The following is a 26,823-nucleotide window of genomic DNA, read 5'->3' as shown; positions in this document are numbered from 1 at the left end:
GTTCCCACGACGGTTTCTTCCACCGCAAAGCAGAGGTAACTGCGCATACACACACACACACACAGAGGGAAAGGCACGTGGGGTTTAAATGCTATCGGAACAGCTGTTGTCTATGTCGGATTGTTGTAAGGGGGTTGAAGAACAGCTGCTGTGTTGACGGTGACCGTGTTGGTGTTCTACCTGATGGTGTTAGCATTGATTACGTTGTATCTTCTGCAAGGCTGGCTTGGGTGTGTTTTTGTGAGAGAGAGAGAGAGAGGGGTGTTTGTGTATGAAGGATAAGATGGGTGTCTGTGGGGCATTTATTAGTCCGGAGATGGCAGGCAGGTGTGGTGATCTAGTGCCTTGCTGGCCCCTGGCGTACTGTTGAGCTCTCCCTCAGTCATGCTCAATTACTCTTCTACTGTAGCTCAGAGTTGGGCACCAGTCAGAGTTTGGGAGTGCTTCTTTGTGGATATATAGGGCTCTGTCTTGGGTCAGTTTTTATAGCTGTGTCGAGTTAGTCTCTCCTGTTTCACTGGTCATTATCGTCTCATATTGCTTAGCGATAATTGCTGATAAGCTCAGAGCAAATGCAGTTCTTAGAAATGTAAACGTGAAGGTTGTTTCATTCGTTTTGAAATGTGGGTATTTTGAAGGGCTTATTTCCCATGAGATGCTAATTTAGTACTGAAAGCCTCATTTTCATCCAGGAAACCCACCAAAGCCACAGAATGCATTGCAGGTGATGGAAGAGGTTTATTGGATGTTGGGCCAGCTGTTTCGTGAAAAATTTCAGAGACACAAGCAAAGGGTGTGTGTGTGTGTGTGTGTGTGTGTGAGGTGGGGGGGGTATGGGGGGAGCATGTGGTTGACATTTTGTTTCTGCCACTGCTGCTGTTGTTTTCGCCGGGGTTCTGGGCTTGTAAATGGATTTGGCTTGACTTCTGTCCAGAAGCCAAATATACCCCCCCATAGATGCTCCTGTGTCTCCCTCTCTTCTCCCTCTCTCCATCCCTCTCCCCCTCTCTCCCTCTCTCCATCCCTCCATCCCTCTCCCCCTCTTTCCTCCCCTCACCTCCGACTCTTAATTCATCTGGATCATAGCAGTTAAGCTTGATTTGAGGCCGTAATCTGTCGCGTTCTGGGTTGGTTCAGTGTGTGTGTGTGTGTTGGGGGGCGGGGGGATCTGGGCTTTGTTGTGGTTGTGTGTGGTACTGATAGAGAGTGCGCTGTCTGCTGTGACGCCTGTGCTGCTTCAGAGGGCAGCTGTGGACACACACAGATGGATGTACCGGTACACACAACCTGTGGCTTTTTGATGAGCACCCACCACCCCCCCCCCCCCCTCCCTCACACACACACACACACACACAGATGGATGACCACCACCCCACCCAGCCTCCACCCTCTCTCAACCAGAATAACGAGGACTGACGTCAAGAGACAGAGGCATCTCTCTTCCTTTCTCTGTCTCTCTCTCTTTCTCTATCTCTATCTCGATCTTTATCTCTCTGTTTCTCTCACTCTCTCTCTCTCTTTCTCTCCACCTCCTGAGGTTTCTCGAATGCGCTTGTGAAGACAATGTCCCTTTTTGGCCACAGGGATGATGATCCTCTTACTCACTGGAGTGCTGGCTCAAGGGCCTATCTGAGGCTCCTTCGAAGCCTACTCACCCCACCACACACACACACACACACACACACACACACACATGCATTTAGAGAACCACTTATCATTCTTTTTAAAGAACATGGCGTTTAAGATTGATGTTGTAGTTGAATCTAGTTCTTTAGTTACTTTTTGCAGTGCAAGAATATTTACTCATAACTGCTCAGTAATGCCCCCTTTTGGTTAGATTGGAAACTGGCCTTGACAACACATCTACAAGAATAAACAATTTCTACGTCACAGTCCTGCTACACACAAAAACAAAACAAACATGCCATAACCACTATCCCCGACTCAATCCAGTAATGACCCAGAAAAACAAGTCCAAAAAAAGTTTTTCTTTTTTTCCTCTCTCTTATTTATTTATTCATTAATTTATTTATTTATTTATTTATTTATTTTTTCACAGCAACACATTCGTTTTTTTTTCCGACCTGAGTGGTGTTGGCCCGGGCTCGTAGTTTTATCTATTTTCTGCATTGCCGCCATGTATTTTTAACAGCAGGAAGTGAGTAGCGGCAGCCATGTGCGCAAGGCCTCAGGCTGCATGAGGGCCTGGAAATGTGTTTGTGTGTGGGGCTGGAGTAAACAACGCCTGGGCTGCTGAGGCCGTGGAGCAGCCAGAGATTGGGTACCGCAGAGAATATTGGTATGCGCCACACGTGTGTGTGTGCATGTGTGTCAGTATTGTGAAAAAGTGTTTTTTTTTCTTAATAGGAAATTTTAGCTATTTATTTATCTATCTGTCTATCTATATATCTGTCTATCTGTGTGTTGTTGGGGCGCAAGACTGTATATTTTTACAGTCTATGGTTTTTACTTTATATGGATGCTTTATTTTTGTGTTTATTTTTCCTTCTTTCTAGCTGCCTCTCTCCAGTGATTTGCCTGTCTGATAACAAATCATCATGCCATTTGTTCTCTTGCAGGTAATCTTGGTGCAGGTAAACCCAGGTGAAGCCTTCACAATCCAGAGAGAGGATGGTCAGATCCAGTGTATCACAGGTAAGACCTCCTTACCCATAAGGTTTTGGGGCTTTTGTGTAGGTGTGTGTGTGGAGTGCATGGAGTGTGTGTGTGTGTGTGTGTGTGTGTGTGTGTTTGGTGAGGAAGGACTTATGCTCTCTCTCTCTGATGTTGTAGTCTTTCTCACTGGGAGTTCTCTTAGATCTATAATCATATTGATTTTGTGATGGAGGAGATGCATTATGATCATAAGAACCATGATGAAAGGAACTTGCATGGGTGATTATGTATCATGCTGCCATAATTAGTTCTACACTATCAAAGATTATCAAAGGTTTTTTTAAGGGGTTGGGTGGGGGGGGTTGACTGGTATTTAGCAGTCTGACTGCTGACTGGTATTTAACAGACTGACTGGTATTCAGCAAATGCTTATGTCCAAAGTAATAGTCACAAAGTAGTGACATTCCTGCTGCCCCACCAGGCCCGCAGGGGGTACACGGGGTGGTTCTTTTGATGGTGTGAGCAAAGATCCTTAATTACTAGCTCCGCTTTAACCCTCTCTGGTGTGGGTATTAAGTGGTAGATCTCTTAATGGTCAACCACTAACGGTCTTTTTGACCAGCTACTTGAAACATCAAGATTTCAACACCTTTTTTTCAACACCTCCCAACTGTTGCGTACATGGGCTCCCCACATTTGTAATTTAATTTAACAGCTTGCCGTTGATTATCTTAAATCTCCACTTACGCCATTCTAGACCTTTTCACCTCAAAGGCAAACATGCCTTACGGTTGCCTTACTGCTCAACCTATGCCAAAATGCCCTGACTCTGTTGGCATTTCTGGCAAGTTACTTTGCAGAGGTGTGGGAGGGCACAGTAAGGTAGCCTACCCATCAACCCATAAAGCCGAGCGGCTGCTAATTGCCGCCTTCGCCTGTGGCGCAGTCATAACAGCTCAGCACTGTTGTGTCGTGTGCAATCTGTTTGGACATGCTCAATAGGAATGTGTTACAAGCACACACCCTCCCCTCCTCTCCTTTCTTCCACTGGAATACAATTGTGGCACTTTTGTGAGAAATTCACTGAAGATGCTGCTTTGTGACAGGGCTGTCGGAAGAGAGGCATGCCGTGAGTCCATCAGGAGAGCGTGAGATGCGGTAGCATGAAAATCAGCTTATTGTGCGGAGCCCAGAAGAGGCACTGCTTGAAGGGTTTGGCTACCATGCCTAAATAAAGCTGGTCATTTCTAAATAAGATTTGCATACATTTATGAGATGCTGCTGTTGTTGCGGCAACAAGACCAGCAGGGATTTGTTAAGTGTCCCCTGGCTGTTCAGAACTGCTAACACGTCATGCCCTTAACCTAATGAAAACCTGAAAATCATAAGTATTGCATATTAACATTTCGTCATTTGAAGGACAATTTTTCTCTCTTGCCATTATTTTTCCACAAATAGCCTAGTTTGCCTTTAAAGTAACAGTTAGCCAATTTATACATAGGCCTATGTTGTTTTTATGAACAACTACCATACATTTGATTTGTGGTTTCATTGACTTGTCAACTAGTTGATAATTACTACTGATTGCAAAAGTCACTAGTCAGTGCATTAGGCAGCAGTCAACTTGCCATGGACAAAATGGCTAAAGGCTAAACGGGCTAGACAGTCTTATGTATGGATGAACTTCACCGAACATGAGACCTGTTCCATAGTGACATGTAAGTTGTGCACAGCTGTGTTAATGTACAATCAGAATGTGTGCCATGGATCACCATCTAATTATGACACACCTGCTGCATTGTAATGTTAGCACTAGCATTGTACCAGTCGACAACTTAAAAACTGTCGACAACTGAAAAAACTGTAAACAAGTAAAACTCAGTAGTCATGAAACCCCTACTTTTTTGGTAACATCTGATTCATTTATTAGTATATGGTTATGTGAAGGCTAGAACCAAGCCTTTCTTTCCTAATTTGTGCGGTGTAGTTTTGAGTCTGAACAAGGTATGGCAACTATAAAAAGCAGGTACTGTACCACCAAAATGTTCTAAAGGCTTTTTTTAGACAGGTAGCTTACTTGCTTTAGACCTAAATGGTGTTGTATGCATAGATATTAGAAACCTAGATACTGCATTGTGCTCCAGAATGTATGTCTATAGCGTCGCCATCTTGGTGGGGGCAACAAGAGAGCGGTAAATCACTGGAGGCCAATGGAGAAACAGGTGTCTCTGATTGCCAGCAAGTGTTGCCCATAAACAGTAAGGTGTTGCCCCCACCAATATGGCGGCAGCGTTGATGTATGCAACCTAATAGAACTCGACGGACAATACGGTATCTAGGTTTCTAATATCTATGGTTGTACAGTACGTACGTCCATTTACAAGTATCTCTAGCCGAACTGTAAGCACAGTAGGAAAGACCAGATGAGTGTTTTAGAGCCTTGGTCAACCTTACCTGTCCATCAGACATGGTAACAATTGGGAGAAAAAGATACATGATTTGACTCCCCAGCCTCTCCACTTTACCATGCCACAGACACAATCACTCCAATAATCTCTTCCACCTTTGAAGAGAGGCTGGCAGAAGGTATCTTTCGGACATGGGGTCTGACCCAATTGAATAATGGACATGTTTCAGTTTTTGATGAACTAGGCTATATTGCTTGGCTGGGCCAATGTTGAGTTAAGAGTTTGTGAAATACTGGCTAGGGAAAGGCTAGGGCTTTTTGGGCATTGCTACACTGCGCGATTATCCACAGAGCTTCCCTAGTACTGCTGGCAATGACGAGGTGTGGGAATGTGAGTGGTCTTAAGTTTCTCACTGGCACAGTACAGTAGTGAAGTGTGTGGGCTCGTGCAGTTCTCCTCGAAGTCCTCGTGATTGGTCCAGGAATGAGGCATGTGATGGTCTTGCCTCAGGGGTTATCTGGAGTTTGGGAGATTTTTAGGTGGCGGTGGAGGAGGTTGTTGTAGGCAGGGCAACTAAGGAGCAGACGGGCACCTAAGCAAGTGGGCACTTGCACACACTGGCAAAGTTCCTCTAGGAACACGTGTGGTAGTCACATAAGGACACTGTTACCACTCCACCCCCTCGTCTGACAGGAGCTAAATTTGGTCTGTGTGTGTGTGTGAGGGAGAGAGAGAGTGAGACTCCAGCCTTTGCCCCCTCCATGTCGCCGAGGGGGTGAGAAAAAGAAGGCTATCGTGGGGAGGAGAGGAAGAGAAGTGGGGGGGAGGAAGGAATGCGTGCACAGAGAGCGGCTGCCGTTAACTGGCCCTGTCACCGGGTGTGCTCGTCTGCCAGTGACGTGGATGGAATGATGACTCACCGGTAGTTGGGTACAGAGGGAGCGGGGGGAACTGTGTGTGTGTGTGTGTGTGTGTGTGTGTGTGTGTGTGTGTGTGTGTGTGTGTGTGTGTGTGTGTGTGTGTGTGTGTGTGTGTGTGTGTGTGTGTGTGTGTGTGTGTGTGTGTGTGTGTGTGTGTGTGTGTGTGTGTGTGTGTGTGTGTGTGTGTGTGTGTGCTCGCGCTTAACCCTTAACCTCAGAATGGGCTGGAGGAGAGAGAATGAGAAGGAGTGAGAGCACAAGGAAGAGGGGGTAGGGCAGTTAAAAAGAAAAGCCCGAAGCTATAACTGGAGAAACATGCTCACTCATCCCTGTCTCTCTTTCTCTCTCTCTCTTTCCACCCCTCGTTCCCTCCTATTTTCTGTGGTTTGTTCCGCCCTGCTTCTATTTGTGTGTTCATTCATGTATTTTTAGCTGCTGGAAGTGCGTAGGATCCACGTGTTTCATGACCGACTGGCTGGCTGGCTGCTTGATGTGAGGAGGCAGGCTAGCGCACTGAAGGGAGGAAGGAAGGGAGGAAGGAAGGGAGGAAGGAAGGAAGGAAGGAAGGAAGGAAGGAAGCAAATCGGGTTTCTCGCAGGGGAAGGTTTCCAGCTGGCCAGTTTTCTGGGTTAGGGGTGTTCTAGGTTACAGAGCCAGTAGAGGTGAAGGGCATCAGCTGCAGTTTAAACATCCTGTGGTGGGCCACTGACTTGCTATCCTTCCCTGCTGATGGACAGGTAGACAGGTCACAGACAGGTTTGTTGAGGCACCGTCTGATACTGTAAATAACACCACACCAAGCCATTTTGAGACCAAACTGATTTGGAAAATGCAGACATAACAGGGCTAAATGGAGTACAAAGTACAAAGGATTTGTTAGTAAACATACACACATTGTATAATCTTGAATGAAAACAACCATATCTCTGGTTTAAGAAAACAAGTCTTGACATTGGCAGGTTAATCTCTTAACCAATTTGTTTATTTGAATTTGATCCAAAATGAATGAAAGTGAATGCTAGTTCACCTGTTGTTAAGGTTCATCATTAATGTGCATTTCTTTATGCTGATAGGTTTGTTTATTATAGTTTTTAATGCAGTACCAGAGCAGAGGCACACATTATATCCTTGTGCAAAGTAATGCCAGTGTTTCTGCCAGTGAACAGCTCAAGTTTGATAGCCTCTACAATCTAACCCATACATTTTTGAAGCTGACAGGTTTCCCCTTGTGTGTGAGATGTGATGAAATTGTGGTGTAGTGTGGCAATCGACGGTAGTGTGGTAATTGACCGTTGGCTGCAAGTGCAGCAGATGGAAGACTGTACTGTAAGTGTCTGCACATGGCCTGTGCCTTTAAGCCAAGGCTAAATAAATAAACAAAGAGTTCTGCAAAGCTCAACACTATTGTTTCATAAGCTGCATCAGCAGGTTTAGTCCTGTAACACACCAGAAGGTGGTGGTCTGTTCATTTACTGAGTTGTTTGGTTGCCAAGTCAGGATATCAGTGCTGGGTACAGAGATGCCTTGTTGGAGCAAGAGGGGGTCTTGGACAGAGATGGAGAGACAGACAAACTACAGATAGACAGACCGAGAGATAGAGTGACAGACAAAAGAGAGAGAGAGAGAGGAAGAGAGAGAGAGTGCAAGCAGTGTAATAGAACCAGAGCTAGAGTGAGAATAACAAAGAAGGGCTAAACTGGGAAGAGGGACAAGAATCAAAAAAAGGAAAAGAGAGTACAGGAGATGGAGGAGGGGTACAGGAGATGGAGGAGGGGTACAGGAGATGGAGGAGGGGTACAGGAGATGGAGGAGGGGGAAGTGTACAGGAGATGGAAGAGGGGGAAGTACAGGAGATGGAGGGATAGATGGGCAGAGAATGAGGGAGAGAAGGAGAGAGTGCGAGTCAGCACTGGCAGAGGACTGAAGGCTCTTGTCTGTTTGTGTGACTCACAGCAGCAGTGATTCTGAGCAAGCGCTGCTAGGTGATTCAGCTCTCGGGCCAAGCCCAGCCCAGCATAGTCCAGCCCAGTCCAGTCCAGAGCCCCCACTGTCCCCTCAGACCGCACCCACCAGCGCCAACACCGCATCCCACCACACCACAGCCCACGCCCCACCACCATGAAGTGCTGAATCAAATGTACCCCCACTATTTCTCATTTCCATCTATCTCCCTTCTCTCTCCCTGATCCCCCGTCCCCCCCCCCTCGATTGATTCCTTGCTGTAGTCTATCCTCATCCACCACTCAGAGCTGGTGTAAGCTCAGTGTGATCACCCATTGTCACGGTGACCGTATCAGATCAGCCCCAGGCTGCGCCACATCTGAGTCCTGAGAGTCCTTACGTCTGTGTGTGTGTGACTCATCTGACATGTCACAGAGCCACACTGTTAACCCATCTACACACACACACACGCACACGCACGCACGCACGCACTTGAGCACTCCCCACCCCCTGCTGTGACAGGGAGGGACACAGTGACCCAGTTGTCAGTGAAGCAGGTTACCAAGCATACCCCTATGTTTTGCACCAATGGCCTGAGTTTCTCTCGAGGCAGAATTTATTCTTTAATTTCAGCAATGTGGGCGATCTGGCAGAGGGCATCGCACTTGCTGGACACAAGAACGCGTGGACATCCTGTGTGTGTGTGTGTGTGTGTGTGTGTGTGTGTGTGTGTGTGTGTGTGTGTGTGTGTGTGTGTGTGTGTGAGAACGAAGGCAGGTGGTGTTTGGCGTGGGTGGGTGCGTCCATCAGGCCTTTGCTCGTGCTGCACTCGTGCTGTGAGGGAGTGAAACCTGCCAGAGCTCTAATATACACTCTGGGCCTCCTTCTCTCTTTACTTACACACATACACACCACACCACCTCCATTTCAAACACATACACTATCTCTCTCTCATATACTGTACACACACACTCACACTCATGCACAGCCTGTCTTCTCTCTGTCTGCTTAGGCAGCCCTATCCTCATACACACACACACACACACACACACACAGGCACACGCAAAGCCATACACATAGCCACATGGCCATCGCTGAACCATGTAAAATGCAATCATAAAGTGGATTAGTAGTTTCCACAGGTCATTTGTGCAGTGAAACGTGCATACTTTTTTTCCCTGCTTACTTTCTTTCACCCACGCAGAAAAAAAAACACACACACACACACACATACACACACACACACACACACACAAGAGATAAAACACACACCCTGGAAATATAAATGTCTTGGCAAATATGACTGGGTCACACTGCATTACACTAATCGTGTGTAGGAAAAAAAAGTCTTGTCAAGGAAACTGCCATCTCTGTGATAAGTGCTCTTATAACCCGCCCTTATAACGGTCATCTCCTTTACCTGCTGACGTTATTCTTGAACTGTTTTTTTTTTTTGGTCCAAAACCCTTTACTACTATTCTTTTTCATGTCCTTTGCCTTACTTTGCTACAAGCTTAACTTACAACTGGAACTTAGCGTGCGTTATTATTATCATAGACTGTGGTTTATTATGCAGCGATAAGCTTTTGTGTCCGTTATCAGCATCCGTGTGCATTTGCATTCGTGAAATGCCAAGGTTGCTAACCAGCGCTGGCAGTCCGTTTTCCCCCAGAGTGGACAGTAATGACAGCGTGGACTTCCTCCACACGTTTCATCTTTATTTATGAAAGGTGTCAGGGACATAATGCATGGCGGCCGGCACGGCAGGGTTACATAATGAGCCGAGCTGAGCTGAGCTGCCACACCAAGGCTTCGGCTCTTTGTTCAACGCTGACTCAAAGATGGACGCCTGGTGCAGCCACAGACACACACGCATGCACAAAAACCACACAGACACACAGACACACAGACACACAGACACACAGACACACAGACACACAGACACATAGTAGGCTCCATGACAGAAACCTACTGCAGCTCGGCGCATTGCTGGAGAGAAAACGAGCCACATTAAGGTCACGGAGGTTTTGATCATAAATCATAGTCTTAGTTCCCTAAAGAGTCTCGTTTTTTTAAGAAGAGATGTTTCATTTTTTGACGTGCAGTTATTAATTATTACTGAGTGACATGGTCAGGCCATACCTCATGTCGTTTTTATCGCTGTCGTTCAGTCGAGGATTAAATGTCATGTCCATATTTCTGGACTCCAGCATGTATGTCTTGTACTGGCTAATGAATAGATCAGGGCAATCAGTGATGTTCCTACAGTATGTAGACAAGCATGCTGTAAAGCATGTTTACAGTCTTGTGTGCCTTCTTGTGTGTGTTCTCTCTCTCTCTCCCTGTCTGTCTGTCTGTATCTTCCTCTCTCTCTCTCTCTCACTCTTTCTCCCCCTTCCTCCCTCCCTCTCAGCCAGTTCATTCATAGCATCTGCAGTTGGTGGTTTTTTGAAAGAATGAGGGGGTGAGTCATCCCCCTTTTCTGTGCAGAGAGAGATAGAGGTGGGGGGGTGAGAAAGACAAGGATCCATGCCCTTTATTGATGTGATGCTAATGTGTGGGTGAGGGGGTGGAACACTAAGCTGTGTGTGTGTGTGTGTGAAGAGGGGCAAAGTTGTGACTTATTTTTGTCCCCTTCTCTGCAGCATTCATTCATGACCCTATTTGCTTGAAGAATACTCACACCCTCCGAGACACTTGTCTTGAGTGTGTACTTGTGGAGTGTGTCCTTCCCTAATAAATGTATATACGTAAATGTGTGTGTGTGTGTGGCAGAGGAGGGGGTTGAATCGTCCTTTAGAAATGGCTGAAGCTGTTAAACTGATGAGTGGGTGAGTCACTCTTGCAGTAGAGAGTTTGTGTGTGTGTGTGTGTGTGTGTGTCTGCACCTACGTGTGTGTGCCTGCGCCTACGTGTGTGTGCCTTCAGGTGTGTAAGTGAATCTGTGCAGCCTCTTCAGTGTGTGTAGTCATATCTGTGCGCATGTGTGAAGGAAGGTGTGTGTGTGTGTGTGTGTGTGTGTGTGTCGAATCAGTAACCCTCTGTTTCGCCCAGAAGAGAATTACCCCCCGAAATGAGCTAATCATCTCCCTTTTTCAGTCTTCTTTTTTATTTTTATCCCTCTGTTCCTCTCCGGGGAGGGGCCAGGGGGTCAGTGTGGGCGGTGGACGGACGTCATGCGCGTGGCGAGGGGTCACGGGGGTCGTTGGCGTGGCAGCGGAGCAGAATGATGTAATGAGACATTGAGCATGCAGGTCCACCTCAGTTGGGCTGGTGGACGACTTGCATGTTCAGTAATGAGAGAGGGAGAGAGAGAGAGGGGGCCTCTCTTTCCATTACAAAGCCTTGCAATACCAAGAGTTGAGCAAAGACAAGACCTCTCCTACCAACCTGGTCCACAGCCAACCTTTTCTACTAACACATTCTAACACCCCAGGCATGCAAGACCAGGTCCAAATTACCCAATATACAAATTTCCTCATATTTAAAAGATAATTATTATCAACATTGGCAATCAAAAACCAAATCACAAAGCAAAATGCAATGCTATTTGGCCCTAAACAGAGAGTATACACTTGCAAATTACCTGACTAAAATTAAAGAAACCAATTTGAGAAACATTTTGACGAAATACAGACTCAGCAACCACCGCTTACTATAGAAACTGGCAGACACAAGAAAACCTGGCTGCCCAAAGAGGAACACTTTTGTAAGCAGTGCAATGGCAATGTTGTTGAAACTGAACTCCATTTCTTAACAGAATGCAAAACATTTCAAGCAATCCGTGAAATCTACTTCCCAAAATTTGAAGAAAAATATCCTAATTTTATGACTCAATCCAAAGCAAATTACCTTTTATGTTGGGTGAAGACAAATCCAGCTGTATCATAGCTGCCCAGTACATCCTTGTCTGTCACCAACTGAGGGACAGTGAGTGACTTACATTGAACCTACATTTGTACATATCCTCACACAGAAACACACACACACACACACACACACACACACTGATATATCTCTAGCCACACACACACACACACTCACTATCCTCTGTTTAAAAATGAAATGACATTACGATAATTTATACTATAGGCTGCCTATATAAATGTCTGTTTAGGCACATAATTCACTGATACATTCCTTGTCTGTTGTTATGTCCATGTCTTATACCTGTATGTTCAATGTATGTAATAATTGCTTTGGCAATACAAATGTCTAACTATTTGTCATGCCAATAAAGCACTTTTGAATTGAATTGAGAGGGAGATGGCTGTCTTTTGTCTTTCACTGTTCCTTCTCTGTCTCTCTTGTTTTTTAACTCGTCCATTTGTTCATCTGTTCTTTCTTTTTTCTTTTTCTTTCAACTCACCATGTCTTTCTGTCTTCTTTTTTATGTCATCTCTCTCTCTTTCTCTCTCTATCTCTCCCTCTTTCTCTCTCTCTTTCTCTCTCTATCTCTCTCTCTCTCTTTCTCTCTCTGTCTCTGCCACTTGGCCCCATCTTCACTTTCTTCACTTCCCCTCTCTTTCTCCCGCTCCCTGTTCTATGCTCATCACTGCCTCTCTAATCTGCTAATGAAATGTTGCCCCCTTGGCAAACGACTACCCCCCCTGGACTGATGGTAGGTCTCTTGCCTCTCTCTCCGGGTGGTGCACTGACATGAGGTGTGTGTGTGTGTGTGTGTGTGTGTGTGTGTGTGTGTGTGTGTGTGTGTGTGTGTGTGTGTGTGTGTGTGTGTGTGTGTGTGTGTGTGACGATCAGCTGAATGAATCCTTCCAGTGTGTGAGTCGGCCTGGCTTTTTAATTAGCAATTAGCCTGAGATGACGGCTCGGGTTGGCTGTGCATTATTTAATTGTTTAAGGGGGGAGATCTGTAATTAGGCCTTGCAAGAAAGACTGCTTATGTGTGTGTGCGAGAGATTCTAGTGACACAGACACACACACACACACTGGCATGCATTGCACACCTCCTGTTTGAGAGACAGGTACAGTTCTCAGGGCCACCCACTCCTTTCCCATCCCTGTACTGCCACGGCTGATGTGTCTCTTCTGGGAGCTGACACCCATTCTACCGTCTTTCACCTCATTCTCCCCCACTTTTCACTCTCTTATCATCTCTCTCCATCACTCTCCATCCTTTACTCTCTCTCTCTCTCTCTCTCTCTCTCTCTCTCTCTCTCTCTCTCTCTCTCGCTTTTCCTCACCCATCTTTTATTTTTCTCCATCAGGAGCATCTTGTTCTCCTCCCCAGAGACAGTACAACCTTTGCTGCTTACTTCAACTCTCTCTCTCTCTCTCTCTCTCTCTCTCTCTCTCTCTCTCTCTCTCTCTCTCTCTCTCTCTTGCTCTCTTTCTCCCACTCCTCTGTTTTCCTTTTCTACTCTTCTCTCTCTGTGTTCCTCTCTCCATGAGGGGCTCCTCTTTCACTCCTCTTTCTCTTTATCCCTTTGGCCGATACTCCCTCCATCACCGCTCGCTCGCTCTTTTCCTTTGTCTGTCGCCATCATCGATTCCCTTTGCCTCTCTGGGCTGCCGTGTGTTTGGCAAGTTCTCTCTCCCACACACACACACACACACACACACACACACACACACACACACACACACAAAGACAGAGAGAGAGAGAGAGATTTGCCACTCACAATCACACTTACCCATATCTTGTGTATGTCAAATGCACTGTGTAGCTCACTCACACACTCACGCACTCCGGTCTTACACACACGTGCAAGTGCTGTTCTCTTTTTGTTACACACATAGACACACCCAAACACATACATACACAACTGGCTGGCCTTTGTTTGTTCTCATGCTTCATTTGAAATGTGTTGTCGTGTACATTCACAAGCCAAATGTGCTACTTGAAAAGGGCATGTGTGTGTGTGCGCGTGCATGCGTGTGTGTTTGCACATGTTCTCACAACTATTTATGTCCTTTTTCCTTCTCTGTTGGCCTAATCTTGTGACCTTGAGATAGTTGTGCGTAGGCATGGGACATCAGTTATTCTGGAGTGTTTGCGTGTGTTTGTGTGCATTTAGATCCAACCCACAATGCTGTGTGTGTGTGTGTGGGGGGGGGAGAGGCATTCAGGATGTGAATTGCCGTTTTGTTTGTGTTTGTGTACTTTTGTGGTACTCTGCATGTCTGCCTATCTTGTTTGTCATGCATAAGATTTTTTGTGTGTGTGTGTGCGTGCGTGTGTGTGCGTGTGTGTGTGTGTGTGTGTGTGTGTGCCTTGTGATTGTGTTTATCTGAGCCTGTTTGGTGTCTGCAGAGAGGCAGGGGTTGTGTCATGGGGCAGGGATGTTTATGTGTGTACCTTGTATTAATGAGGGATGGAAGGTGTGTGTGTGTGTGTGTATGTCCGTGTGTATGTCCGTGTGTATGTCCGTGTGTGTCAGTGAGGATTGGGACATGGCCTTTTGGGTCTGATCTTTTTTTGTATGTGTGTGTCTTCGTAACTCTCCTCGTCATGACAGCATCAAAATGATCCTGTTGCGCATGCCATCGCCACGGATACCTATGCGTGGATGATGTGCAGGCAGGTGCAGTGTGGTGGGGGGGGGGGGGGTTTGGGGTGATTACTGTTGTGATTGTCTCGATGCTTACTGTTTGTTATGATCTCTCAGTCTCAGTCTGTTTCACTGTCTCTCACTCTCCTTCTCCACCCTCGTTCACCCTGCTGATACTTTGCATTCGTCTTTGTTTGTCTGTGTGTCTGTTTCACAGCCTGAGCGTCTTTTTTTCTCTCTCTCTCTCGCTCTCTCCCTTGCTCGCTTTCTCTTTGTCGTCCTCTCCATCCCACGCTGGACTGATATTGTATTCAGAAATCAATGATGGCATACGCACACAGAGGTCAGGTTTGTGTGTGTGTGTGTGTGTGTGTGTGTGTGTGTGTGTGTGTGTGTGTGTGTGTGTGTGTGTGTGTGTGTGTGTGTGTGTGTGTGTGTGTGTGTGTGTGTGTGTGTGTGTGTGTGAGTTTCTCCCACGCTTCTGGCACAAACACACACTTGCACAGACACAAACCCTAGTGAGAGAGCGTGACTCACCCACTCATCAGTTTCACAGGTTCAGCCCTTTCTAAAGGACAACTCACACACACACACACAAAAGGGAGATAGGTGAGTGGATAATAGCCTTTGGAGCGCCGCCATTCTGCATGTGGAGGACCAGAGACCCCAGACATGGCCGTCTGAGTCAGTGCAGTGCTGAGAGCCAACGACACTGCTAAACCAAGCACGACTACTGATTGAGCGACTTAGCTGACAGCTGCAGACTGACCCGAGCTTTCGTCATGTACTACAGAGTGAGCCACACAATTAGGGTACTTTCTCTGTGTGTACGTATGTGTGTTGGTGTGTGTTCCTGTGTGTGTGGCGGTGGGGAGGGGAAGTAATGGCGATACACTTTGGATGGGAGGTCAGTTGGCATCTGTCTTTGGCATAGGTTCCTCACAAATCATAAATGCCCACTGGCCAAGCGAATGCTCCCTAAGGCTTCTAGCTTAGTGCGGTTGCCTGGAATCTCTGCACTGTGCTCAGTAGCCAACAACCCCCCTGCCCAAAGTCGAAGGCACGTCTGAGCTCTCATTTAGACGCTCGTCAGCCTAGTGTTGGGGCATAAAAATTGACTGCCAGACTCCCAGTCTGGATGCCACTGGCTCCGCGTCTGGGCATATGCCCACACTTTTCTTGGTCACTCGTGACCTTGGTGACTTCATGCCAGTGGGCACTGCTTTATGCTGCCTGTGAGCCTGTTCACTGAGGCAGACCGCCATCCTATAATTGTCATGCACAAAAAGGGGCTACCCCATGTTACGGCTGCCTGTCAGCCTGTCAGTTGTGGTGAGCAGCTGAGAGACTGACAGGCAATCTGAAAGTTCAACAACTATTCTTTCATGTCCATAACTCTGTCTCATCCTTATTCTTACTACTTCTTAATACTACATCTTACTACATCTTAAAATAGGCCTACATGTCCACTTAATCTCAGCTACAGTACTTACACTTTTTCTCACTTGTTGCTAACAAGCCCATGGAAGTGGTTCCCCTAATAGGGATTTGCAGCAGATCAAGACAATTGGCCTGGCTTCCATTTTTAACCATGGAGTTCTATATCTGGTGTTCTCTCAGTCAGCCTACACCACTAGTCTTTACTGCAAGCTAATGCTGCAGCTCCTGCTAACAACTCATGATACAATCTGCTAGCCTCTAGGGCCAAGTTAGCATTTTCAGCTTGGCTGTCTGGCATGCTTAGCCGTGTGTGTGTGCGCGTGCGTGCGTAGTGCGTGCGTGTGTGTGTGTCATTGTGTAAGAGAATGTTTCCCCATGTCTTTGTGGTAACTTCTTATTAACTTGCAGTATGTGAACATAGGCCTCTTTGTGTGTGTGTGTGTGTGTGTGTGTCTCTGGCCAGAGGAAGCTTCATCTCACACACAGAGAGATCTTCCGTGGGTAGGGGATGTGTGAAGACCGTGTTTCCTCAGGGTGGTTTTGTTGGCTGTGTGAAGATGGTGTCTGTACTCAAATGTGTGCGGGTGAGCGAAAGACGAGAACATGTGAATAAGTAGTCTCCTGTGGGATGTCTGAAGGCCTACTCAGTTTATGGTTAGCTGTGTGTGTGTGTGTGTGTGTGTGTGTGTGTGTGAGTGTGTGTATATGTCTGTGTCTGAAATGCTGAGCTGTCCTTTCTCTTAACCTGGGTCTGGTCTATCTGTAGGGGAGGAGTTTTGTACATTTGGCCAATGAAGGCACAGAATATGAGGGCCCACCCTTATGTACACACGCATGCGCACTTTCTCTTTCACACACACATGCACACATACACGGAAGCATGCACACACAGGTGATTGTTGTTATTCTTTTTGACTGATTTAAACACCATCGCTATGAGTGGAAAGTCAATGGCGAAAGAGCAAACTGGAGGTCTGTGTATATGTTTGCTTTTCCATATTTCCTAGAGTTAGTGTGTTTGTGTGTTTGTGTGTGTGTGTGTGTGTGTGTGTGTGTGTGTGTGTGTGTGTGTGTGTGTGTGTGTGTGTGTGTGTGTGGAGTGAAAGTGCCATGCTGGCAGTACAGGTGCTCTTTGACAGCGCTGAGTGGCTGAGCACACACAGACACACACACCTCTGTGTGTTTGTGTGTGTGTGTAAAGCAACACCGGCGCACTGTCAGCCACTCTGCTGTAACCGGTGCATTACACCATTTTTAAAGGCACACTCTACACAAGCCTCTTAAGGCAAGTCAGCAAGCCTTTGATTGAAAGCCCTGGGCATGGAGTGTTCCACAGTGTGGGCCTTACTTATGATATGAAAGGGAGTTTGGGGGGTAGTAGCAGGGGTTTGAGAGCACAAATGGGAACGGGAGTTCAGAGTTTGACCACTGAGAAATGAACTGTGGGAATTTGAGTTTCCTGGAGCTGTGTTTGAATAAATGGTGTTGATAGATAGAGGAGATTATGAATATTAAATATTGTCTTTCTCTCTCCCTGTGTGTGTGTGCGTGTGTCCAGGTCCTGCTCAGGTTCCCATGATGTCCCCAAATGGTTCAGTGCCTCCAATCTATGTGCCTCCTGGATACGTTTCACAGGTACAGTCATCACACACAGTCCACTAATGAATAATGCTAGCCTGACGTTGTCATACTCAATTCTAGTCAGAATGGGGCAGCTGTGGCCTACTGGTTAGGGCTTCGGGCTTGGAACCGAAGGGTTGCCGGTTCGATCCCCGACCAGTAGAAAAAATGTGGGCGGGGGAAGTGGTTGAGCACTGCTCTCCCGTGCCCACATCCATGGCTGAAGTGCCCTTGAGCAAGGCACCTAACCCCTCACTGCTCCCCGAGCACCACTGTAGCAAGGCAGTTCACTGCTCCGAGTTAGTGTGTGCTTCACCTCACTGTGTGTTCACTGTGTGTTCACTAATTCACGGATGGAATAAATGCATTGACCAAATTCTTTGTATAGGCAAGTATACTAGGCCTATAAACCTGATTTACGATTTACATTTAAGTCTGATACTGCTCCATTGGGATGTGATTATGGGGCGTGTTTTAACCAATACAGGGGTATAGATGCACTCAATGTATAGACCTTACCAATCAGAACAACGAAATAGCTTACCGTGAGCTGTAGGAAGAACACCCGAACCATCCTTCTCCACAAATGCCTTCACATAGTTTTCTGGTCTTTTTTTTAAAGTTATTGCGTGATAGTGGAAAAAAAAAAATCTGTTCACACCGATGCTAAAAACTGCTGGGGAAGGGTGTCACAACCCCTGTGGCAAACAGGTGCCTAAATCAGAGGTTTCAAACAAATGAGGGAACAACATGTCACAATGCAAAAACGCCATTTTCCCCTGATTACATGCAAAAGCCGGAGTTTTCCCCACATATCCACTTTGGCTGGAGTTTTCAAAAATAATTGATTTCAGTGATAAAACAATTTCCGTTTTTGTCTAATGAAAGGCCAAACCGCATGGAAATATATGCGGCTTTTCCACATGTAAACGGGGTCTTAGAAGTCATCTGTCTAGCTATCTGTTCTAGTGGAACAATTCCAGACCAAACTTCCCAACTTCAAATATTGTGGGCGGGGCTAAGTTCGGCTGGCTTCCAGGCTAGAATAATGCATTACGCAAGTAAACCATGTTAATTGAAACAAGTTCATTAAAAAAAAGACTCAACCTTTCTGTTGTTTATTATATCTCTTGTGTCCCCCACGTTCATGCCTTTATTCATTTTATTACATGCCATGGTGTTCTCCTTCTGCTCACATTCCCCTTCATCTGAACATCTATTTCATCATGCGTTTTCTATCTCCACTTCCTTTTATGCTACCTTTCTCTCTTCTTTCTTTCTTTTTTTTTCTTTCTTTCTTTCTTTCTTTCTTTCTTTCTTTCTTTCTCTCAATTAAATTTTCGATTCAAATGAGCTCTATTGGACTCTTACAACAGTAGTGTTGTCTGAGCAAACATTCTCGTTTAATAGGCCGAGATTCGCTTAAATTGCCAAATTCAACTTGCTCATATTTGGGACAGGCATCTGTATGCTTAGATCGTGCGCACAAAAGTGGGCCTGGTCTTTCACACAAAGGTTTTGCTCAGCAAAGATATCATCAGTTTACTATCACATGCATCACGGCGTTTATAATCTTTATGGTTACCAAAGGTAGGGAGTCACCATTTAAACCTCTCTTTAACATTACCTACTTTCATGCTCATGGTTTCTATAAAATTAACCGAACAATTCAACTGTGGAGAATCTAATGGATCAAACAATGTATATAGCCAGTCCATATTGACAGAAGTTTAAACATTTAGACACTCTGGCTAACACCGCCTGCTTTTCATCTGTGGAAGTGTGTTCTAAGCAGTGCCTTCTACTCAGGTTTTAAGAGGTTTTAAAAGCAGACTAGGCTTCTTATTAAAACCTGCCTCATGTTTTCCAAACATGTAGCCACATCAAGCCATCGAGAGTTTACTGTATTTTAACACGATAATACAAACCGACAAACCGATGTTGTGGGGGAAAATAAGAAGAAATAATGCTTTCTTGTAATAATTGACCAAATCATCTTCCTCTCTCTCTCAGATCATCGAGGAGAATGGTGTTCGGCGGGTGCTTGTGCTTCCCCAGCCAGAATTCCACCACGGCGGGCACTCGCCCCTGCACCACGCGCCGCCCCCGCCACCACCCCCTCACGCCCACATGCCCGCCTTCCTGCCACACCCGCCCATGATGGGCCCGCCGCCACCCCACCTCTACTCAGGCATGGCAGGCGGCGCCAGCGACATGAGACACGAGTATATCTCACAGTACCACCCCGCACACATCTACTCCGAACAGGGTAAGTGCGCACATATACACACGCCACACGCACATATACACACATATACACACATATACAGTACTTCATACTCCTACAGCCACCAAAGGCATGAGCCCTCAGTATCTGTCCTGCACAGAAACACTGACAAGGGTAAGTGGGGTGCACATACACTATACACTATACATGCACATAAAGTTACTAGAAGCATGAGCCCTCATTATGTACCCTGTGCAGATGCACTCAGAGCAGGGTAAGTGGGGAAGACACACACTCACACACACACAATCCTCTTGTGTATCCTCACAACAGGGTGCGTAGGCAACACATGGCCCTCTTACAGAGTTCACAGCATTTTCAGAACAGACTGAACCATATACTTACACACTTACACACTCAACAGCGCAGAGCTAGGCACACACACATGCACCCGCAGATCCACTGACGCACAGCTTTCCCAGCTGTGTCCCCTACACACACACACACACAGGCACACACATACTCACCTTCCGGAAGGCTCTTCACCCCCCCCCCCCCACATCCCCCCACCCCCCGTCACACTCTAGGGGCAGCACTTAATCCACAGGCCACTACTTAAGTCCTTCTGCTCAATTAAACCCATCCCCCACCTGCCTCCTCTGTTGTCTGCAGACCCCCACTCTCCCCACGGCCGCCCACAGTTTGTGCACCGCGACGAAAGGGCTAACAAAACCTACGAGCGGCTGCAGAAGAAGCTCAAGGAGCGACAGGGAGGCGAGAGAGGAGGAGGAGGAGGAGGAGGCGGAGGCGGAGGACCCAACAAGGACAGCCCTCCGTCCTCCCCGCAGAAGACCCGCGGGACTCCGCTGGTCTCGGACGTCCACAACGGCTTGGGCGGCAAGGGGCCGGAGCAAGATCTGAGCCCCAGCGGCTCCCCCGGTTCGCCCAGTCGCTCGGCCGCCAGCGGGGGACGGGAGAGGCTCATGGAGCCCGGAGGTAAGGGGGCCAAATCTGGACACTGCTGACTGAAGACCTTGTTTAGCTCAGGATCACAGCTAACCTTGTGTGCGTGTGTGTCTGTGCGTGTGTGTGTGTCTGTGCGTGTCATGGTCTCTGGTTGTACAGCTGAAACCATAGCTGCTTTCACAGGTGGTGTAAGTCCGCATGTCTTATGGGTATCAAGCGGTTGGGCCGTATATCCCAACATTTGAAACTCCGAACTTAGGCGGCTCTTACACTACTCCCCTCCTAGTATTTTGGACGACATTATGTAAATGACCTCATGTCTGAGCGAAGTGAAGAACATGCAGAGCTGCTGTTCATGTGCGTGTTCAACCATGTTCCACCTGTTCAACCACGCGGAGATTCTGTTCATATGCATCGGTGTCGTTCGCATAATACGAACACATAATGTCCATTTAAGCATCATATCTGAATCACCCAGGGTCGGACATCCGTTTGACAAAGACCCGCATATAGTGCGGAGGACATGTCTGAAAACAGTTCATGACACACACATGCACCCTCACACAGGGGAGGCCCTGTCACTTCACACTGGCACACCGTGCTTCTGTAAGTGTATCCAAATGTATATACAGGTGTACATATACAGGCATCTTCTTGAGTTAATAATTTTCTTAATCAATTTCCCCCCATCGCTGGTCCTCTACTCAGTAATTATTTTCAGGCATTTATTATCAGCGTACTATCTTAGTTTTCCAATGGGTCCACTCATCTTCATTACCGCATCTAGGATTACAGACATTTGTCAAGCTCTTAGCCCTTCACCTAAACAAGGCCTGACTTGGCCCCAGTCCAGCCACATTCCCTTCAAGGTTCATTACGCCGGGCTAAAAAAGCAATTCGGGGCTTGTGCGTTATCCATCATCCCCTAAACAGCCCAGCCCAAGACAGTTGTCTTGTCTACACACACTGACGTGACCGCTAAGTAATCATAGTTGAATATTGTTCTCCCAGTCCTGCTATTTTCACAACATCCATAGCAGGTATTACAGGGCAGGAGATGTGTCCATATGTATACATGCAACTGTACTGTTACTAAGTTACTGTGCAGGTATTTCAATATTGTGTGGCGCACATAGAGAGTGATGATGTGGGTGAATAAGTACTGTTAATCATAATTGCATTTGGTTTCATGTTTCCACAGAGTTGGATGAAGAGGCACAGGCACTGCAAGCGAGGCTAAACAACATTAGCAAGCCAGTGGTGAGTAAAGTCCCCCCCGCCCCCTCCCCAGTCCCCCTCCACCACACACCACAACATTCATCTCCTTTATGAACAGCTGTGGCTGCAAAGCGGGGCCCAGCGCACTGACACACATCTTAATGGCAGTCAGTGTGGGTGTGTGTGGGGGAGAGAGAGAGGTGTGTGTGTTTGTTTGTTTGTTTGTGGGTGGGTGTGTGGGTGGATGGCTCTGAAAGCCGTGGTTTTTAGTGTGCAGACAGACTCGACAGCACAAATACTGTTAATCCATCTGAAGGCGCACACACACATACACACACGCTAATACAAACATTACATCTTTTTAATGTAGATTTTGAATGTGTTTTTGATGCTTTGCCACTGCTGGCTTCATAAAAACACATCTGGCTCCTGTGTGCAAGAGGGGCCCTGCTGAAGCTAAGGCACTCGGATGCTGCGTTGACACTTTCCTAACGATAACTAGTTTACGGAATATGAAAAACAGTGTTTGCGCAGAAATCCCAGCTCCCTGTAGATCTCGTAACCGCTTACAGTAATGGCCGTGATTCATCTCAGATTTGGGCCCATTCAGATTTTATTATCCTCCACTGCGCCCCCACCCTTAATATCCAGCTGTTATTAGTGAAATGAAAACGCAAGCAGAACAGCCGGATGTGAGGAGGAAAGACTCCTGTCCTCCTCGCCACCATAAATCATTTATTTCCCTTTTTTTTATGTTTTTATTTGGCGTTATTTTTTTGTGCAGTCTCAGGCTTGGAACAGGACGCAAGGGCCTTTTGGCCTGGACAATGTTTGTTGGTGCGCAACTGCGTGTCTCAGCGAAAACTCCATGGCGAGCCAGACAGGAGGGAGAAGGAGCAGATTGTCTAATGAAATTCAGAGTGGTCCTTGATTGCGCCGAGACGGATAGAAATGGCCACAAGCTGCATTTACATCCAAGCCGAACAAATAGCTAGCGTCCATGAACACTAATGGAGGTATCAACAGGAGCTATTTACATGTGTCTTCTCACTCGCTTTATTGCTCCCCCACATTAGCAATCTGTGCTCATTAAAATGCTAGTATTGTTCAATAGCCATGCAATTAAAAGATTGTGAATGGAAAATAGTCTGTTGTTGAATTACCACTATAATTAAAGCTTGTTGATCGAACAGAATGGAGTGGAAGGGATCACACCCATATCTTGGGAAAAGAGTGGGAAAAGGTTGTGTTTGTGTAGCACATCCGTAGGGATGATGAAAGCCAACACCAGTCTACCCTTACTCGCATACTCTACTGAGTTTAAGCCAGGGAAGCAGTGCTTGTGGGCATGCTGTTCTTCACCAAAGCCTAATTAAGAGAGGGAGAGCGTGACCACCGTGGCCCGTAGAAAGTTCTGGAAGAAGTAGCAAGCCAGTAAGCTGGAGAGGTGAAATGTCATAGTGCGCGATGAGTGTGGTGACTCACAGACAGACTGCAGCGATCAGCATTTTTTATCCTCGTCTCCTCTGCCCTCGCCTGACTCCTGATGTGTCCTCTCTTCAGCCTACTTGTGTTGTGTTGTGTTGTGTTGTGTTGTGTTGTGTTGTGTTGTGTTGTGTTGTGTTGTGTTGTGTTGTGTTGTGTTGTGTTGTGTTGTGTTGTGTTGTGTTGTGTTGTGTTGTGTTGTGTTGTGTTGTGTGTTGTGTTTGATTTCTCTCTCCATTGACTGCTTCCTCTCTCCATTGGTTGCTTCCTCAGGTGGTGGAGATCCACGCGCGTGGCGTGTCTCTGAGTTGGAGCGCCCCTCCCAGGCCAGATGCCGAGGCCGAGGCCGGGGGCGCAGGGGACAGGGCGGCAGAGGGAGAGACGGAGGCAGAGGGCGAGGGTGAGGAAGCACAGGAGGAAGAGGAGGCCGATCAGACACCTCCAGACCCCCCCTTCACCTATGAGGTGTCCGTCTCCTACAGTGGCAAAGACGGCAGATACAAGAGTGCATTCGGGTAAGTAGGACTGGGCGTATGAGTCATTTACAGCAGGAGTGGAGTCTTGACTGACTGATATGGCTTTCTTCACACGGGGCAGCCGTGGCCTACTGGTTAGCGCTTCGGACCTGTTACCGGAGGGTTGCCGGTTCGAACTCCGACCAGTAGGCACGGCTGAAGTGCCCTTGAGCAAGGCACCTAACCCCTCACTGCTCCCCGAGCACCGCTGTTGTTGCAGGCAGCTCACTGCGCCGGGATTAGTGTGTGCTTCACCTCACTGTGTGTTCACTGTGTGCTGAGTATGTTTCACTAATTCACGGATTGGGATAAATGCAGAGGCCAAATTTCCCTCACGGGATCAAAAGAGTATATATACTTATACTTAGCAAAATTTTCATATTAAGGGCATTTAAAGGAAGTCGACTTTTTCTGTGCTAGGGTTGTAATATTCACATGAACACTGCTCGTGCTGTACATTTGGTAGCACAGGCAGACTGTTATGTACGTGATGAAGAAATGAGCCCTAGTATTTCTTCAAGACTTACTGTAACCTGTAAAACCAAAGCAAAAAAACAATACTTCAAAGTGTCCATGGCTCATTTTTACTGGTGTGTTCAGCTGGACACAAGTTAGTCCACTTAACCAGAAATGGCACAGATAATGTGGAGGGGAAAATCACATTAACACCTGTTTCAATGTAGATAAATTTGTGTCCGCTGGTCTAGCCTAATTCACTCTTGTGTGGACGGAGGTCTTAGGTCGGTTGGGTGGAGGGAGTAATCCATCTAAGAATTATGTGCTGATTTACTACCTTTCTTTCTTTGCAAAACACACAAAATGAAATGTGGTGACCTGACATTACCCATCACACAATGGTTAAACTCTGGGTACACAAGCGTATGAGGAAACTCTGAACAAAGTTGGTGTGCACACAGCCAGCTGGTGTTCTGGAACATGGCACTTTGGCCGAGTCCCAACCCTTCCCTCTCTTTTTAGACTGCTGACTTTGGATTTTTATTATTTATTTTATTTTAGTGTTTTTTTCCCCTTACCTACTTCTCTTTAACAGTAATCTCTCTCTCTCTCTCTCTCTCTTCCTCTCCTCTCCTCTCCAGTGGTAAGGATCTGAGCACGACCATCGAAGACCTTAGACCAGCAACAGACTACCACGTCAGGTGGGTGGCCATGGGGCCCGACTGCTCGGTGCCTGGAGCCTGGTGGCTGTTGTATTATTTAGGAGAACATAAACCGCCTGAATATTTCAGTGGCGTCAGTGGACGTGCTCAGCACAGGAAACACAGTTTTACCACCCCAACAGGAGCCCTGCCATGCACCCTGGTTTAGGGCGTGTGGGGGATTTGTAAAAGCACTGGCAATTTGTTGGATGCTATGACCTATATAATGTGTGTGCGAGTGTACGTGCACTAGAGGCCTTTTCTTGGGACAGTTTGTGTGTGCATAAACATGTATGGCTGGTAGTGACTCCTATGTGTATGTGACCAGTCTAGGTCATCATGCGCGACTGTGTTTTGGAGTGTGCGTTTATGTGTCTGTGTTTGTTTATCTTCAGACTTTAATACATGGTCCCTCAGTATCTGCTTGTGTGTGTGACTATGAACAGTTCCAAAGTCCATATGCAACCACTTACTTGGTTTCTCCTGATGTATAGGTGTGTGCTTTTTTATGCTAATGTGTGTGTGTGTGTGTGTGTGCGTGTGTGTAGGGTCCAGGCCATGTGTAAGTGTTTACAAGGCTCTCCCTCAGAAGCGGTGAGCTTCACCACTCTCAGCTGTGAGCCTGATGCCCCCAGCCCACCCAAGAAGACCAACGGCACCAAGAACTCCCTGAGTCTGCAGTGGAAGGTAGACAACCTCAGTCTTACTTACACACACACGCACACACACACACCAGCACCACTTGTGCAGACACAACAACATTAATGGACCCATTCACCCAAAAAAAGGCCAGGGGCATAGAGAATTCCCACAGGTTGCAGTGTAGAACTCAGTCTACACACACACACACACACACACACCCTTGTATACACGTATAATCGCATGCACTCAACTACATTCTGCTACAGAAGACCAACGGCAACAAAAACTTGCTTAGTCTTATGTAGACCTCAGTCTAAACCCACCCATGTGCATACTCATACACGTACACATATTCATACACTTAAACATACAGTACATTATCTGGACACATGCATGCACATCCATGTATGCACAGTACTACCTTTCTATCCTCCCACCATACCCAGGCTTGCTTACACTGTCATATCTCAAGCGCTCCACATAAAATCGCCCAAGCCTTTTCGAGTTCCCATTCCCCTCTCAACCTACCCACCTACACACACACACACACACACACACACACACACACACACACACACACACACACACAACGATGCGCACACACTCGACCAGTCAAACACCTAATTTCCTGGAAAACTCATAACAGCCCCTCCACCTCGATCGCTCCGGCGTGCCCATAAAAGAGTCATCTCTTTCACTGAGAGTCCATTCTGTGGTTTAATCTCTCAGCGGGCCAACGAGCACACCGCTCTGCTTCGCTTCGCTCCGCTCCCCACCCCGACCCTACCCCACCCCGCATCGCCTGGCCTCGCATCGAGGCAATTAATCCAGCAATAGCACACCCAGGAACCGTCTATTGTCCCCATGAACTTTTACGAGCAGGGACACTCAGGGGCGATACGGATGCGGGCACTTGATGATGTTCCATTGCTGTCGCTTCCAGCTGCACACACACACACACACACACACACACACACACGATGTACACACACAGAACCCCCCCACATCTCTTTCTCACCCTACCTCAATCAGACGATCAGCATCAGGATGCTGATAGAGATCCTAACGGAGTCTAATGATGATAACCTTTTCTCTCAACCCACCCCCCGCCAGGCGCCTTGCGACAACGGCTCCAAGATCCAGAACTACATCCTGC

The 26,823-nt window shown here is 47.0% G+C and overlaps 1 protein-coding gene across 2 annotated transcripts in view; it reads left to right on the top strand.

Moving 5' to 3' along the window:
* fndc3a (fibronectin type III domain containing 3A) overlaps positions 1–26,823 on the top strand; it is a 64,503-nt gene that overhangs the window by 19,614 nt on the left and 18,066 nt on the right. The window contains exons 1-10 of one of the 2 annotated variants that reach the window (XM_076282281.1): positions 7–35; positions 2,580–2,655; positions 17,396–17,472; positions 19,471–19,726; positions 20,357–20,680; positions 21,852–21,910; positions 23,627–23,868; positions 24,966–25,025; positions 25,574–25,712; positions 26,781–26,823. The exon at positions 26,781–26,823 is cut by the window's right edge and continues 11 nt beyond it. In XM_076282281.1, coding sequence (XP_076138396.1) covers positions 17,413–17,472; positions 19,471–19,726; positions 20,357–20,680; positions 21,852–21,910; positions 23,627–23,868; positions 24,966–25,025; positions 25,574–25,712; positions 26,781–26,823 — 1,183 coding nt within the window. In that variant the 5' untranslated portion in view covers positions 7–35; positions 2,580–2,655; positions 17,396–17,412. Of the gene's footprint in view, positions 1–6; positions 36–2,579; positions 2,656–17,395; positions 17,473–19,470; positions 19,727–20,356; positions 20,681–21,851; positions 21,911–23,626; positions 23,869–24,965; positions 25,026–25,573; positions 25,713–26,780 lie in introns of those variants that run through there. The other variant, XM_076282280.1, reaches the window with a different exon arrangement.

Source organism: Alosa pseudoharengus, unplaced genomic scaffold, assembly GCF_046254945.1.
Source record: "Alosa pseudoharengus isolate Yale_2024_CS ecotype anadromous, Long Island Sound unplaced genomic scaffold, YU_APseudo_1.1 YU_APseudo_1.1_scf_13, whole genome shotgun sequence".
NCBI lineage: Eukaryota > Metazoa > Chordata > Actinopteri > Clupeiformes > Clupeidae > Alosa > Alosa pseudoharengus.
The sequence above is the reverse complement of the archived record's forward strand: the minus strand, read 5'-3'. Positions and strand labels throughout refer to the sequence as shown.